General features: G+C 42.3%; 1 protein-coding gene across 1 annotated transcript in view; it reads right to left on the reverse strand.

The window, feature by feature from the left end:
• Window positions 1-16,422, reverse strand: part of LOC126507240 (bifunctional heparan sulfate N-deacetylase/N-sulfotransferase 3) — a 107,972-nt gene that overhangs the window by 53,421 nt on the left and 38,129 nt on the right. The window contains exon 4 of the mRNA XM_050151544.1: window positions 2,241-2,426. Within this exon, the coding sequence (XP_050007501.1) occupies window positions 2,241-2,426 (186 nt within the window). The remainder of the gene's footprint in view (window positions 1-2,240; window positions 2,427-16,422) is intronic.

Consider the following 16,422-nt stretch of genomic DNA (forward strand, 5'->3'; position numbering starts at 1 on the left):
TTTGTGTCCCCATGGAACACATGAATTCAGAGGAGAGTAAGGAAAGTGTAAGTCTATTTCAGAACCACAGTGCTTCACAGTTACTTACTATGTTAAAATGGAAGTTAGAGCCTGGCGATGGTGGCGCACACCTTTAATCCCAACACTAGGGAGGCAGAGGCAGGCGGATTTCTGTGAGTTCGAGACCAGCCTGGTCTACAGAGCTAGTTCCAGGACAGGCTCCAAAGCCACAGAGAAACCCTGTCTCGAAAAACCAAAAAAAAAAAAAAANAAAAAAAAAAGTTAGAGGGGCTAGGAATGGGTGGAGTGTGGCTGGGAAGTTATTCACAGTGAGCAGAGTGTTCCATGCTGGGTAGTGGAAGACAGAAACGCGGGTGTGGCGCCGAGCATTTTCTGTTTGAAAAGGATGCATTAAAGAGTGTGGGAACAGCTGAGATTCACAAGGTTAGGAAGGTCGGGAGGAGTCAAAGGCTGGCACTGCCTACTGGCTAGCTCTCACTGAACGGTGGGCAGAAGGTGAAAATTGACCAACTGGGAGCTTGTACCACAGTCAGCATGAAAACCAAGCAGTGGGTCAAGATGGTGGCTGCCACAGAGCAGGTGAAAAGGTAACTCTAAAGGGAACTAGAGAAGGTTTGGAAGTCCTAGTGGGAAGTATCTAACTGAATTAGTGCTAGCAGGATCAATGATGGCATGGAAGGAAAAACACCTTTAAGTCTTTTGATTTTAATTCGTGGATGATTTCACTTCAGTTAGAAAATATGGGCGTGGTTTAAGATCCAGGGATCACACCTCATTCACTAGCTCTTTCCTTCCCGTCTCCATCAGGAAGGAGTCCGGCTCTCCAGTTCTCGTCTTGTGTGTCCATTGGGACGGCTCCTGGTGATAGCCCATCTTTCTTCCCACACAACCTATCACCTGCCGGCGCTTTTCATCTGCAAACTCTCACGCAGGAGTCCACGAATTGAGGTCATGCAGAAGCAGAACGACAGGCGCAATTGTGTCAAAGCAGGAAACCTGCCTGAGCTTTAAGTATCTGCAGCGTCCATGCATTTGCAACACAGGCAAAATGCAGTTTAGGAAGTATGGGAAATGAAGCCCTTTGGGCAGAAACAGGGCAGAACTGTGCTGAATGCAGTCTCCGGACACTGAAGTTCGCCACTGTAGGGATGCCTCCGACCTCACAATGGCAAAAGAGCACCAAATGCTTTTACGTTATGACCTTGGACAGGCTTTTAAAACTCTTTCTCATCAGAAAGCTGGCTGAATGAGGCATGATAAATTCACTTTGAGCACCAGAGAAGGGCAAACTGGGAGAAGAGCATGGCCCTGATATCCTCGTCTTGCATTTACAGCATTTTTTGCTGTTGTCATTGAGGGATACACTGAGATGGGGGTTGATCCAAGTTTAATGCCATCATCTGCTTGGCTTTCTGTAGACATTAGAAAATTGAGTGGAAAGCGGTCAGCTGTACCTGCTGTAGATGGCAGAGATCTGTTCACTTGTATCAGTTTGACCCAGCACTTGGGGCTCATTAGCTTCCTGTCTGTTTCTTCACAGTGTGGGAGTCTAAATCAGAGGCCACGCCTACCTACCCTCACCAATACTTTCCTTAAGATCTCTGACTTGGGAAGAAATAGGGTTCAGTGACTCTGAAAGGGCTCACGCTGTCTCAGAGAGCCACATATTCTAGTACCATAGATGGTTTTGCTACTAGTGCAGGAGACAAAACAAGATGGAGACACTCTGGAATGATGACTTAGCTAATGTCACCTCCCCTGTGTTCTCTGGCACCTGGCAACAAGTCGCGACCTCACACTGCAGTGTTGTGGCGGACTTGGCATGGTAAAGAGGTGCAATTTGAGCAGTTTATAAAAGCTCAGGACGGTGACTACAGAGAGGTTCCATGACTTTTATCTACTACATGACTTTCTTAAGAAATGATAGTCTAGGATGGTTTATAACTTTGATATAATGTTTTCTTAGTATTTTTACACCAGTGATTGCTTGCCAGCTGGAGTGGCAGGAAAGAAGCTTTTGATTTTATTTTTCAGAGTTATACTGAAAAGGAAGACACAGCTGTCATTTGAATGCCTTCCTTAGGGATAACAACACTCTTCCTACAGCACGCCCTCTCCTGAGCCACACGCTCGACCCTCGGCTCTCCTGTTTTCTCTGTCTGTGCCTTGTGCTGTCATCTGGAAGAACTAGCCAGACCCGACACACGCAGGAAGCTCACCATGATGTTTTTGTGGATGAAGCCCCTCCGATACCTAGCTGGTTTGAGATGAGGATATTCTTCAGTGCTGGTGATTTTAATATTCCAAACCTTCTTCCAGGCCTCATAAAGCTGAACGTGTACAGGGTAGACTCCGGAGTGGTGGGGGGACACTGCGTAGCCCATGTCGGTAGGAATGCCGTGCTCCTAAGACCAAGCAAACTGTCGTTAGAATATGAAAAGAAGGCTGGTCCGTTTGCTCTTCCTCCTTTCTAGAGTCTCACTGCACAGCCCGACCCTGAGCTTACTGTGAACTCACAGTGATCCTCCTGTCTCAGCTTCCCAAGCGCTTGGATTACAGGCATGCACTGCCATGCCCTGGCTTTGAAGATTTGTCTTGATTATAGTTTTAGTTTAGGGTTTTGAAATGTACTATAAATACACATATTTAAATCCATCATTAGTTATCGTTTGGTGGAATTAAAAACGATATCTATTAAGACCATTAAAATTCTTGAAGTTGGCTAGCCATCAGACAACCTTCTTATTGTGTTGGTCAATTGGAGGTGGTAGGGTGGACAAAACATTGCACTCCACTTAACATACTCTTGGCCACCTGTTCTTTCCACTGATCAAATTTGAAAACATTAAATAACAAGCACCTTATATAAACAATACTCATCCCACTCCACTGGACACAAAGAATGATGAACCTTCCAAGTTTATTTGGTCCAGTCAAAGAATCTTATTGCCCCTGCTGTACTTTGTACCAAGTTTGACACATTTCTATTGGGGTTTCAGCATGTGCAGCAGTACCACAACTAAATCTCAGTAGAAGCATGTAGGTTTGATTGTAAACTGTAGAATTATTATTATTATTATTATTAGTCCTCATCATTTAAGCAAATGGTACCCAAAGAGACAAAAAGTCTGGGAACTTACATGACTTTTAAATTAAACTTTCATACATAAAAGGATATCAGCTAAAAACAAACACCTTCCAAACTACACATGCACAATGCATACTGAGGAAGTTGACTAATGATGGGTCAAGGTGTTCCTCATCTATTGGTCCTGCCCAGGTCCTGCCAAATCCCAGTGAATGTTAGCTTATTTTGGGGAAGATCTGGGCTAACTCAGAATCACTGTAATTGTTCTCAGCTGCAGGTGGCCCATGAATCCTCATGTATCGCTCTTGACATAGAGATGGTTTCCCAGACACAAGGTGTGAAATCAGTCTTTTAGAACACCCGAGGTTTTAATATTGACGGATATTTTTCCTGAATGATTTGTTTTGCTTTCTGTTTGTAGTTTTCAATTGCTTGACAACTTTCAAAGACTGCACCAAAATAATCTTTCTTTGAATTAGTCATGGTTTTCTTCACACCACAGAGCGATTTCACACAGAGAACCATAGTATCAGGCTGTCAAACAGACTGCTTTGAAGAAGAGTGCTACAAATGGATGTGGAAGGCAAAGAGAGACAGCCAGCTTTGTTTCTCAACCCAGGGAGTATCAAAAAGGGGAGAGATGCACATGTAGTATCTATCTACGTGTAAGAAAGCTGGATGCTAGGCATTGCCACTTCTCAGTAGGGACTCAATATGCCCTTAATTGGTGTGGGATTCCCCTCTGTATGTTGTGATTACCATTAATGAATGAAGAAAACTGTCCTGCGCCCATGATAGGGCAGAACTTAGGTAGGTGGGGAAAACTAAACGGAATGCTGGGAGAAGGAAGGGCAGAATGAGAGAAAAGGCACGGAGCTGCTGCAGAGACAGACGTGCTGAAACTTTGCTGGTAGGCCACGACCTTGTGGTGATGCACAGATTAACGAAGATGGGTTAAATTAAGATGTAAGAGTTAGCAAATAAGAAGCTAGAACTAATGGGCCAAGCAGTGGTTTAAATAATATAATTTCTGTGTGATTATTTTAGGGCTGAGCAGCCAACAAACCAACAAACAGCTTTTTACAACACCTAATTTCACTTCCTTTCAGAAACTTTATTCACTATTCTAAACGTCCGTGGGTCCTCTCTGGTAAGGATGCTATAGAGCTGGGAGCTACACAGTGCTCCTGAGTGACAGAGATGAGACAGTGGCTACACAAGAGACAGACTGAAGGATGACTGGGAAGGCCTGACAACTTTCCTTTTATTTTCGACCTCTGTAGACATTTCAGTGCCTATGCAATCATTATCATATAATTGAGGACTTCACTAAAACAGAAAGGAAATACCTCCTTGCTTTTATCCCTAGTTTTAAACAATTCACACTGAGGCAATTTCTTCCACAAAGAATTGTGTACCAACATATAATTTTGTTAGAAAATGTTGCTAAAGTATCAATCTCAAATGGTTGAAGAACAGGGGTACAACTTAAAAGGCCAGACAAAAGAAAATGGAAAAATAAGGAACAATTACATGTTAAGAACGTCTCAGAGAAATTCATGAAGAAGCAATCCACAACAGTCAACGCTATATTACAAACTCCTAACATCCAGAGATTCACAAACAATGATGTTGACCAAGAGGTCAAGGTGGCTTTTCAGTGCTTGCTGAGTACTCTTATGATTCCAAGAAACTGGATGCTTAACAAAAAGAAGATGTAACATATAAAGAACATTTCCTTCCTTTGAATTCTTGGAGAATGTTGGACCACCATGATGATGGTGTATGCAGATTCTTTTATAATTATTCTTTCTTTCTTTCTTTCTTTCTTTCTTTCTTTCTTTCTTTCTTTCTGTCTGTCTGTCTGTCTGTCTGTCTGTCTGTAAGCTTTAGCTATTAAAGTTTCACCTCTTCTTTGTAGTCTGGTACTGTGATGGGGGCATTTCACACTCACATTTACTATCTTACATTTGGGAGAAAAATGAACCACATCTAATTTTCTAGCCATTGCACAGAAGACTACATAGCTCAAAGTGTTGAGACATCATTAATTCAAATGTGGGGCACATTTAAAATGGCTCTTACAACATGACATACTCAGTGAGTACTGGTGATTGTTATTCCCCCATTTCCTCTTACGTGTGATGATCTTAACACACACATCTTTACCTGGAAACTATGACAATTCTGAACCTTCATTTATTGATTAATTAGTTACTAAAAATACAAGCTCCTTTTCTCTACCTCTACTGTGGATTTGGGGATCATATCCCCATATTTGGCTGCTTCTGCTTCTTCTTCTTCTTCTTCTTCTTCTTCTTCTTCTTCTTCTTCTTCTTCTTCTTCTTCTTCTTCTTCCTCCTCCTCCTCCTCCTCCTCCTCCTCCTCCTCCTCCTCCTCCTCCTCTTCCTCCTCCTCCTTCTTTTTGTGGGCTATTTCCTTCAGACCTGGACCTGTCCAGTTGCAACCATTTTACAAACCTCTCTGGTAGAGTAGGTCCCTTTGAAATAATTTTATATAAAAGCTACATAAACACATTTTCTGATCTGTACCCAATGCTCCTAAATATAGCACATTACCATGTCTCACGAATATTGTAACTAGTCCAAATCTTACATGTGCCTACTCTTCTGCAAGTTTACTACAGTAGCCTAGTCCACTGTCACCTCTGGCCATTTGGTATAGGTTTCTAATATTCTATCCATTTTTTTTTCTCACTTGCCTTCTTCCAAACCATTCCCCATATAGTGGCCAAAGAAGTTATCTGACAGACTCAAATATGATCATATGACTTTCAATTTAAAATCTTCCAGGCATTCCCCTTGCACTTAAACACAAAATTATAGCCTGACCATGATCTCTGCATCACACAACCCTTGCTCCTTAAATCGAGCCTTACAATGTTCACTCTCTTTCATCCTGCTGACTTTTCCTGAAATTCATCAAACCCTTTCCTTCCCTGGTATTATTCTAGTCTGAATCTTCTTCTTTTCTTTTTCTTTTAAGAGACAAGGTCTCTCTCTATAGCCTTAGCTGCCTTGAATCTCACTATGTAGACCAGGGTGGCCTCAAACTCATAGATCTGCCTGCCTCTGCCTACTGAATGCTGGGATTGAAGGCATGTGCCACTATGCCCAACTTCCTACACTCACTTCTGGGAAAATCTGCAGAATAGACTTGCCTGCAAGAAATCCTGGCACAGCAGTGTCACAAATGTTATGGGATGAATCAACCACTTTGTGATTATATTTAAGGTCCATTCCATAAGGCTGAACCATACACAATATTGCTAAAATAGCCAAGAATTGAGACTAGACGAATCATGGACCTAGGGGGGGGAACCTATTAGTATTATTCTGTCAAAGAATCTTAGTAGAATAATAGTAGGTAGTAGAATAGTAGGTAGTAGAACAGTAGTAGGTTGGTGGTATATGCCTTTAATACCAGCAGAGGCAGGTGGATCTCTGTGAGTTCAAGACAAGCCTGGTCCACAGATCGAGTTCCGGGACAGATAACCAACCAAGGCTATACAGAGAAACTCTGTCTTGAAAAACCAAAGGGAAAAAAAAAAAAGAAAGAAACTTAGCAATAAGATGACTCTTAATGACTAGCCTTTGTTTTTCAAGGTGATACAGAATCATTTTGTAAATGTTCTTTTTGTGCCTCTTCTACACTAAATAATAACACTGTGGAGTTTGGTGTCTGTTGTATTCACCACTGTGGGATCATTGTCTTATTAAGCAAACAAGAGACGCACATCTGTGCGCAAGCGCGGATGTGATGCTGACGCTAACCACCCTCTTCTCTTTTGAATTTTTTATTTTCTCAATTGTCTCAGCAAAATTGTCAGTTTATTTGAAGTTTAGACATTTGGTAACTCACTGAGGAAATTTAATAACTGCACAAATAATACTTGCAAACACATTTGAAACTGTAGTTGAGATTATTGTATGAATCAAAAATTACATATGTAATTTCTAAATAATAAAATTTTATGATATAAAATGTAACATACATAACATAAGACTTTGTTATCATTCAAGATTTTCCAAACAGATAACACAAAGATAACTTAAAAGGCAAGTCCTTAGGAAAATCTCCTCAAAGACTAAAGAAAGAAAGAAAGAAAAAAATCCGTATTTAAGTATTCAAACAACACAACCACTTCATTGCCAAAGTACCAACTCTGACAGTACTTTCTTATTCAAACTCTTGCTGGTAATTAAGAATGGTGTTTTACTTTTAATGTTTATCTCAATTTCAATCTTTCTGAACAGAAGAAACTTAACATTTCCCATCCAAGGCTAGATAGCCCATTGCTTTTTTTTTTTCCAGCTCCAGATATAAGCAAGTCTGTAGGCTATTGTCATTTCTAAACCCACAGTGGCAGTCTACAGTCTGTTAGCTATCCTGTCGTCTCCAGAGAAAGCAGCCGGAAACTGCAGCGACGCATTTTGGAATCCTTCTACATGTGTTTCTGCTCTCTCTTTCGGTTGGTATGCCCCATTTTCTCAGAATGTAAAAGTTCATGCTTTGGTTAACTACCTCACAACACCGAGATTCAAATTTGCAATTTGCATGAATGTTAGATAAAGTCTCCTATTTACACTTGGCATTGTAGTGCTGTTTCTAGGAAAACACGGGCTCCTTTTCTTTGACTTTTTAAATGGCTTCCTTTAGGACTGTGGCTGTTGGAGACACTGTTTCACAGAGTACACTGTCTAGAAGACAGGAACATATTTGGAAAATAAGATTAGAATACACACACACACACACACACACACACACACACACACACACACATGGAGCATTTAAAAGACAGTTGTTTTCCTAAGGTAAAACTGATAGCCCAAACACACACATCTCAGGTCCTACAGGGCCTGTGGTAGTGGAGGGAGGAGACCATAGCAGCAGGGATGACTGAGGGTAAGGGTAGAATGGCAGTGACGTGGTCAGAGTGGACCAATGTACATGAAGACTGTTCAAAGAAATCTGAACAAATCACAGTATAAACTAGGGAACTCAGGGTCCAGTTGGAGAGTTAGGGTTTGGTCAGTGTTCCAAGGTTGTTAAATGCAGGAACACTTTCTATAATTAATGATGGTATTTTTGATATGGTTTAAAATTAAATTTTTTGGAAGATGATTAGCCAAGGACCCTTATTTTTTTTCACAGCCAAATGTGAAATAAATGAGTTGTACAAACAATCACTAAGTTTCAGATTAAAAACAGCATTTCCAAAAGGGCACCATGATGCATGCCCACTATCTGAACACTTTGACGATTCCTGAGGAAGACTGTAAGTTCAAGATCAACATGTTTTAAAAAGCTACATTAAATGAAATATTATATTGCTTTCACTTTATCTTTGTGGTTTTATAAATATTTTTTTATGTTCAGATGCTGGATATAAATGCATTATTTTTAATTGATGGCTTAATCTTATATAAGCAAACTTTCCCATTCACATTTTACAGGAGTTATGATGCATTTATAAGCAGCTGGTCAGTAATTTGCAGGTTTGCCTCCCACACACCTCTGGTTTTCTTATATATGCTCTTCAATTTGTAGGACAAATGGCTGTCTACTCTGGCTATTATGTCCAAACCCTATTGGGATGACAATCCTTAAGGAATGAATTTGCCTTAAGGATTTTAGAGTCTGCTGGCAGCCAGTGTCTAAATAATTCGCTTGCTCTTCCTCATTCTAGGCTCCTGGGAGGCGATCCCTAAGTCCTTGTCGCAATTTTCCCATGTCCCAACTAGAGACTTCATTGTTCACGACATGCCAAACCTGAGCTCACATTTGAGTTTGTGCTTAGGATGGAACCTTTCAGGTCAGAAGGACCAACCATGTAATCAGAGAATGGGGCACTGAGGCGGGTAATAGGGTTGACCTCCGGGCAGGAGGGGAGAGCTGGAGAGTGAGTTCTGTCACAAGGACAGTGAGTCCATCCATCATGCTGATATAGTGAAATCTTAATAAAAACTGGGATTCAAGGCTTATTCCCCAACTGGTAATACTCACATGGACCCAGAAACCTGCATAAGTAAATGTTCTTTGTCTCGCAGTCCGGAGAACAAAAACGTGCTACAGTAGTGAAATACACGAAAATCCTTGGATAAAGGTGTTAACGGCATTAATAATGCGATCTTGTGAGATAGGATGGCATTAGAGTAGCTCATAAAACAGAAGTGTGACCCTACCGTCCTGAAGTAACACCTCTGAGAAACACTGTACCATCTTTAATTAACTCAATGATTAGAAAGGGCTCCTATTCCCAGAATGCAAATACAAGAGAATGAGATTCTCAGCGCCACAGGGACCCTAAGATACACAGCTGGGTATGAGGAGACAGCCAGGGCAGAGTCCTGGGCCTCGAGTCCATGTGTTTTATGGCCAAGTGCTGTGGGTGGACTGTTTACCCATACCGTACCCCAAACTCTCATCTTACCAAGGTTAGGGGCAATGGCAGTAACCATTCCTTCTTCTCCAGCCAAGCAAGATGCTCAGAGGCAAGAGGGTGACCCAGCCCCTGCTGTCCTAAAGAAGCCCAGGACGGAAAGGCAGTGTATCCTGCTTAAGAAAAGGCCCAAAAACTTTGGCATTGGATGGGCCATCCAGTCCAAGAGTGAACTCACCAGTCACCACCAATGGCAGTGATAACGGGCTGCTACCTGCATTGCCTGTAGTGTTGGCCAGAGCTTCCTGAAATTAGGCAGCTTACTCAGGAACCTGACCAGAGCAGAAAGCAGCTGTTTAAGCTTCCCCGCAACCACAGGCCAGAGCTAAGGAGGAGAAGCAGCAGAGGTTGTTGGCCAGCACTGAGAAGCAGGCTGCTGGCAAAGAGGACGTCTCCACCATACACGACACATATATGGCACATGAAAGTGGTCGGCGGGAGGGGAGGAGGAAATGATGTAGCTATATTTCAGTTTAAAAATTAAAAACTATATGAGTTAAAGGAATCCTTCCAGTGTTGCTTCTGTGCCCCACCCACTCAGAATTCTTATGTAAGCGCGCGCATGCTTAAAGGACATGATCATGATCAACAGCATTTAATACACGTTTAAGTTAGCACTATGATCTGCTTCATAGAAAGTTGAACAAATGAAGATACCAACCACAAATGTATTTTGGCAGAGATAACCGATGCTATGTTTTCAAGTGACTCGAGGATCAGCTCTGGTAAACATGATAGGATTGTAGCCATGCCCTTAGCCATAACTTTCTCAACAGCACACACTTCCCTTCCAGTCCCAGTACAACTGAGTAGCTTTGCTATTTGATCAGCTTGAATGGCATTTAATAAGACAAATGCATAAGTAAGTGCCAGCAGCAAAAGCTAAGCTACAACTTCAGTCTAAGTACTTTTTAGGTGCCACAATGTGTGTGTACGATGGTTCAGACTCAGTCCTTTGCAATCTCTGAAAGTTACTAGGGTCAGGTGGCTGAGCGGCTCCATCCTCCGTAATAACCAAATAGTTTATTAGTGCATTTTCACTTAAAGGGGCATACTTTCCCATCTCTCGGAGCTCCTTTCAGCATGCTGGAAGTGTCACACCTGTGCTGAGTGGCTCGTAAGCACGCATGCCACGAGAGGATGCGCTTTTCTAAGAACACTCAGAAGACTCGTGCGAGCACTTGTACTCGGTATATGCCAGGTTGAGGCTTGTTTTAAATTGCTTAGATTTACTCAAGTGAAACACAAGACGGGGGCTTTCAGAAATATAAAAGAAATGCGATTGGGGGAAGCTTTACTTTTATATTTAAACAGCTGGAAAGATAGTTGGCTGGGAATATAGTGAGTGTGTTGTAGGGCTTGGGTTACACTAGCTCTCTTTGAGTGGGAAGCAAGGAATTTGATTGGGACACTGGATGGTTTTTAAGACACAGTAAAGCTGTAGACAGTTCAATGGCAGTTGCAGATCCCCAGACTACTTTCAAGTACACTTGATCTCTCAGAAAACACACACGGTTGACTAGCTGGGGCTGTTTAAGTCTGCACAACAGTAATTTTAATTGCAGTTCGATATTCTGAAAAGAAAGTTAGTGAAGACATTGGTCTGCCGTGGTTATTGCATACCGTCTGGTGTTTATGGTAGTTACCGAGGCAGTGATGTTGGCGGTCCTTCATGGACACCAGAGATGACATGCCATGTAAACATCTATGCAAGAGAAAAGCATCATAAAAAGCCATACTGGGATGCGCTCAATTTGCTCTGAAAACATCACGGTCACTAGTGTCAGAGGCGCTGGGGCTTGCTTCTAGACAAACTGTGGCACTCACGTGGGCTCTTAAGCTTGACAGATCAGGATGAAATCCTCTTCTCCAGCCTCCACCAGCTGTGCGATCTTAGTAAAATTATGCAAATTCTCCGATCTTTGTAATGCAGGAATAATCAGCCATATAGGCGGCTGTGGGGATTCATGAAATAAGTATAACATATGATTCACAGTTGGAACCCAGCAATTTCCCTTTCTTCATTTCCTTACGAATCAAGCCTGAAATGTATATTTCTGTTACATTTATAGAAAAGAGAATAAAGCATTTTTTTTTTTTTAGAAAAAAATCATTATTCCCCAGTCTGAGCATAAATTAAATGAAAAGAATGGGGGGTTTGGGAAATTAGATAAGTTACTACAATGATCCAAAAATAGGCATAAAATTTAGAGGCAGTTGGAGAAGAAAACAGGTGAAAAGGAACAGAAATGACACAAGGGGGAAACAGAAGCGACATCACGGAGTGACAGGAATGGTGGCTATGAGACATGGAAAAGCTGAAGCTGTGGCTGAGGAGATGGCTCAGTGGGTAAGTCACTTGCTTCAAGTGTGACAGACAGAGTTTGCAGCCCAAAACCCATGTAAATGCATAGTGGTTGTACCTTCCACTCTCAGAAGGCTGTGGTGGGGTGGCTGGGCCAAGGTTGCCAGAACAGTCACCGCTGGCAAAAGACTGGGCATGGGAGATCCTACCTCAGAGAGTAAGGTGGGGAGGGTTCCAAGAAGATTCCTGATGATGCCATTCTCAGGCCTCCACACATACACTGCCAGAAGGGCACATGCAACACACACACACACACACACACCACACTTTAAAGAATACCGAAGGTGAGCTGAGTTGCAAAATTGGCCCCTACTTATTGCACAGCCATTCCCTCTGATTTGAAACATTCCTAAGGAAGTAAACTTACAAGGCCCAGGAAGATACCAAAGTTTACAGCCTCACAAAGTCCCCTTCTGGAAGTGATATAAGCTGTGACAAGTCTGGAGAGAGGAGACTCTTCCATGGGCTGAACTGTAAGTCCTGGAGGGAGCTCCAGGGATGCACTGGAGACACCCCAGCTGTCACCCTGCTGGGGTGGGCTTTACAGCGAGGCAGCTGCTTCTGAGCCACTCTATGATCCTGTAAGTCACCCCAAACACTCCCGGTTCACTCATCCAGATGTGGGTGAGACTGTTTCTGTTTCTTCCGTTCTGTCATTACTGCCCTATGTGGGGTGAACAGATGTTTCCACAGAAAGAATCAATGACATTTGTCTTCCTGCCATCCCTTCTGGCTCTGCCCCATTTCTAGCCACATCTCAGCTCTCATGTGCTCTCCGGTCTAGGGAGACACAAGAACAAAAAGACAGAATTTAGGAGCAGCATTTGTGGATCTGGAAGCCGAACTCGTCCCTCTCCACATCCTGCTCAGCCCAGCAGGGAGAATTTATAGACAGATTCATAAAGGCTTTGCGTTTGCCTCATGTCCGCATGACTGTGGGCAGAGGGGGACTATGCAAACGGAACATGCACTAAATTTATATCTTGCTTTTACAAAACCAGTTTGTCAATGGTATGCACGCTGGCAAGGAAGTCTAGCATTTGTGCTGCAGGAATGGGGGGAAAGGAACGGAGAGATGTATTTTCTACATTCTCTCATTATAACATATGAAAGCTTCCCATAGACTGAAAGAGTGTAATCTGAAGAGCAAGTTACAAAGTAACCCTTCAGCTCTAGAGGCAATCAAAACCACTTTCCAAAGTTTAAAGAAATAGGCTTCCATTTTTTTTTCGTACATCTTTGGTTTTGGTTACCTCTCCCTTCTTAACCTTACTCTGCATCACCTCCCCGCCCTACTTTACCTTTCTGTCCATAGCCTCGCCTTTGCCTCCTTTCATGTCCTGTAAGTGTTCTGCTAATCCCTCTCACTTGAGGCCTTTTTATTTCCCTCTCCAAGGTCCTTTCTTATCTTCCTGGCCTCTAGAGGCACCCCAAATCCAATGCACTGCTGGAGAATTCATAGTTAGGAGCCAGGTAAAAAGAGAACATATGGTTTTGTCTTTGTGGCCCTGGGTTACATCACCTAGTATAATTTCTTTTCCATTTCCCTGTAAATTTACATTTTCTTTACAACTGAATGAGATTTCATTGGGTAGTTTTACCACATCCTTTTTAGCCATTCATCAGTTAAAGGATATTAGTCTTCCCCAGCTGTGAACCACGTATAGTATATCACCAATTGATTCAGAAAGTTGTGTCCACCAGTGCAATAATCAGCATGATTAAGAAGGAGGTAACCAAATGCTTTCTGGTTAGGTTTGGGGCTCTCTCCAAGGAAAGGAACCTGTGTCTATGTCTGTGAACCTGATCAAGAGATTATAACCTTTAGAGGAGAACCTATTACTATTGTTTTGATAAATGGACATACAGTTAAATTCCTTTCTGCTGATGTCCCTAAATTAGTGCTGATCTTGTCCTTCATTGGAAGTGCTCTGCATAGCTGGGAGGGGCTGTTAACGCTCAATCATAACTGATCAAAACATCAAGAATAAATGAGGGTGGAGTGCCCAATCCAAAATGGACACAGTCCCCCCAGGTTTAGGTGGCATCATGGGATGGGGAAATGTGAAAGATGGAAGAGGAGGAGGTGTGACACAAAAAGGTGCCTTCTAGACATGACAGAGACATTCTAGACATTGCATGAATAAACTCACTTCAGCTGTGGTTGTCCACATAAGGCCGGGACAGGATTGTGCCCACCAACATTTCCTCATGGATGGGAAAGGTATTCATGAGGCTCTACCCACCTTGGGGGCCTATTGGCAGCTAACAGTCATTGGGGGAGGGAAGTCATTTGCTTCAGTGGCTTAGTCACTGGTAAGCTGTCCGGGCGCCAGTAAAATAACCTGACACCTATGTTAATGCGAGCAACACAAATTAAATCAACAACAACAACACACACACACACTGGGGGGGGGGGGGAGAGAGAGAGAGAGAGAGAGAGAGAGAGAGAGAGAGAGAGAGAGAGAGATGCAGTCCAGAAGGGGAGTTCTTGGAATGAAGGACGGCATGAGAAAAGTAAGGGGGAGTAAAACCAGCTGAAATTCACTACACAAATGTATAAAACTGTCAAAGAATTAAAAACAAAGCCCTAAACAAAAAAGCAATAGCAGTAAATAAAAGTAAATTAAGGTGGTGTTTTCACCTGATAAGATAAATGTCATTTAATAACAGCAGGATGATTATTTTCAAATAAGAAGTTTTCTGCCATGGTAGATGAGGGAGCTGAGTCTTCTCGCATAGGCGTACTATGGAGCTTTAAAGGAAAACCGGCAGTTTTCAAAAATGCAAAGAAGTATATGCATAGAGAAAAGTAGGTGGCTTGGCCCTACTTGGCCCAACATCACAATGCATGTTTTGCCCTGTTGTTTTAATTTACCTATTCGTCCATCCAATAAAGGCTGGATTGTTTCTGCACCCGAAACAGTTCCCACAGCTCTATTTTTACAGTCCCGTTTCCATTGACTGAGTCAGCCTGGCTTCTACTTCGTCTTCTTGATTCTCTCAACAGTAATCCAATTTGTCTGTTCACCCCCAATCCTTCCCTGCCTGTCTGTCCTCAACACTCCCACACTAATGTTCTATGATTTTGTCATCGCTATGGAGATGCGAGAAGTCTGGAGGCGAAAATGACAATGTCATCTTCCAAGTTCAAAATACGTACAATACATAATTCTGAAAACAAGTTGGTGAATTTTTCAATTTAGGAAAGTAGAAGTCAGGGTATTTTTGGATGAGCAAATAGTTGTGAACAGTTGCTGGGAATAGACCGCTGGAGCAGAATGAAAGGATTAGGCACTCAGAACAAGCTCATCTCCTCCCAAGATTATATCTGGAAAAAAAATGGGAGGAAACATTTGGGTAACAGTGGTGAACAGTCGGAACACTTCAGGTTCATGTGCCAGATCTATGTCTTAGCTGTGCGTCTGAGGAAAGAGCTCAGCCTTCCCAAACCAGCCTTGTCATACAGAAGATGGCTGTGAAGGGGAGAGAACATGTATATGGAGTCGGTCCGCACTCCAGTTACACAATAACTGCTCACCATGGACCTCTTCTCTTAACAAGAGTTTTAAAATCGCAAGAGAACAGATGAGGAGACAAAAGCCACTAAGTATACAAGCAAGAGGTATACAACTCACGCCAAGGAAGTCGTTAAAGCAGAACGTTTACTTCCCAGAAACAACAAATTGAAAATGATTTTGATCAGTCAAGAGATCAATTTTCCTGGGTCGCCCAAACTGGAGAGGGAGCATTTAAAATGCTTTAGCTAATGACGGAATGAAGTCGTGGGCATATCTCCCACTTCTGCTTTACAAAAGAGAAGCATTTTGTAGGACACTTATGATGGGAAAGATACAAAAGTTGATGAAGAAATAATTTATATGAAGTACCAAATATCAAAATCATCATATAAAGTGTTGTCAAAGCTCCCTGTCCCAGATTTGTTAGACATGGGTGAGGCACAATGGTTCATCAAAGCTCAATGTGATATTTGGCTCTATTACGAGGAATAAAACACTCAAGAAAAAACAATCTTTTCTGCTTTCTAATGCAGGGAGACCACATTGGTGGACCATGATGCTACATTTAGGATGAGAACAAAAAGTTAGAAATGGCACAGATATTGCACTTGGTATGAGGAGGGGTTTTTAACCTCATTGAATGGCCCAAGCCTAGTGAGAAGCATATGCAAATGCCTTAATCATGTCTATTTACTTTCTCTGTTTGTGATGCTTTGTTGTCTCTTGGCCTTGCTGACTCTAAAGGGACTGTTACAGATTTCCTTCCAGAGGTGATGAACTCATTCACGGGAGTACACTTCAGATGTGATACACTATTCCAGGGGTTGAGCATCCACATCTCCAGTATTTACAACTCCGGTGATGAGCAAAGCATCCTGCCCTAATCACACAGGGCCAAAGTCCAAGAAGCCAATGCCTATGCCGCAGAGCCCACTGGCCTGCTTTGCTTTGTCTCACACATAAA

The sequence above is a fragment of the Alexandromys fortis genome, unplaced genomic scaffold (assembly GCF_014885135.2).
Source record: "Alexandromys fortis isolate MF-2015 unplaced genomic scaffold, M_Fortis_MF-2015_v1.1 scaffold_19, whole genome shotgun sequence".
Lineage (NCBI taxonomy): Eukaryota > Metazoa > Chordata > Mammalia > Rodentia > Cricetidae > Alexandromys > Alexandromys fortis.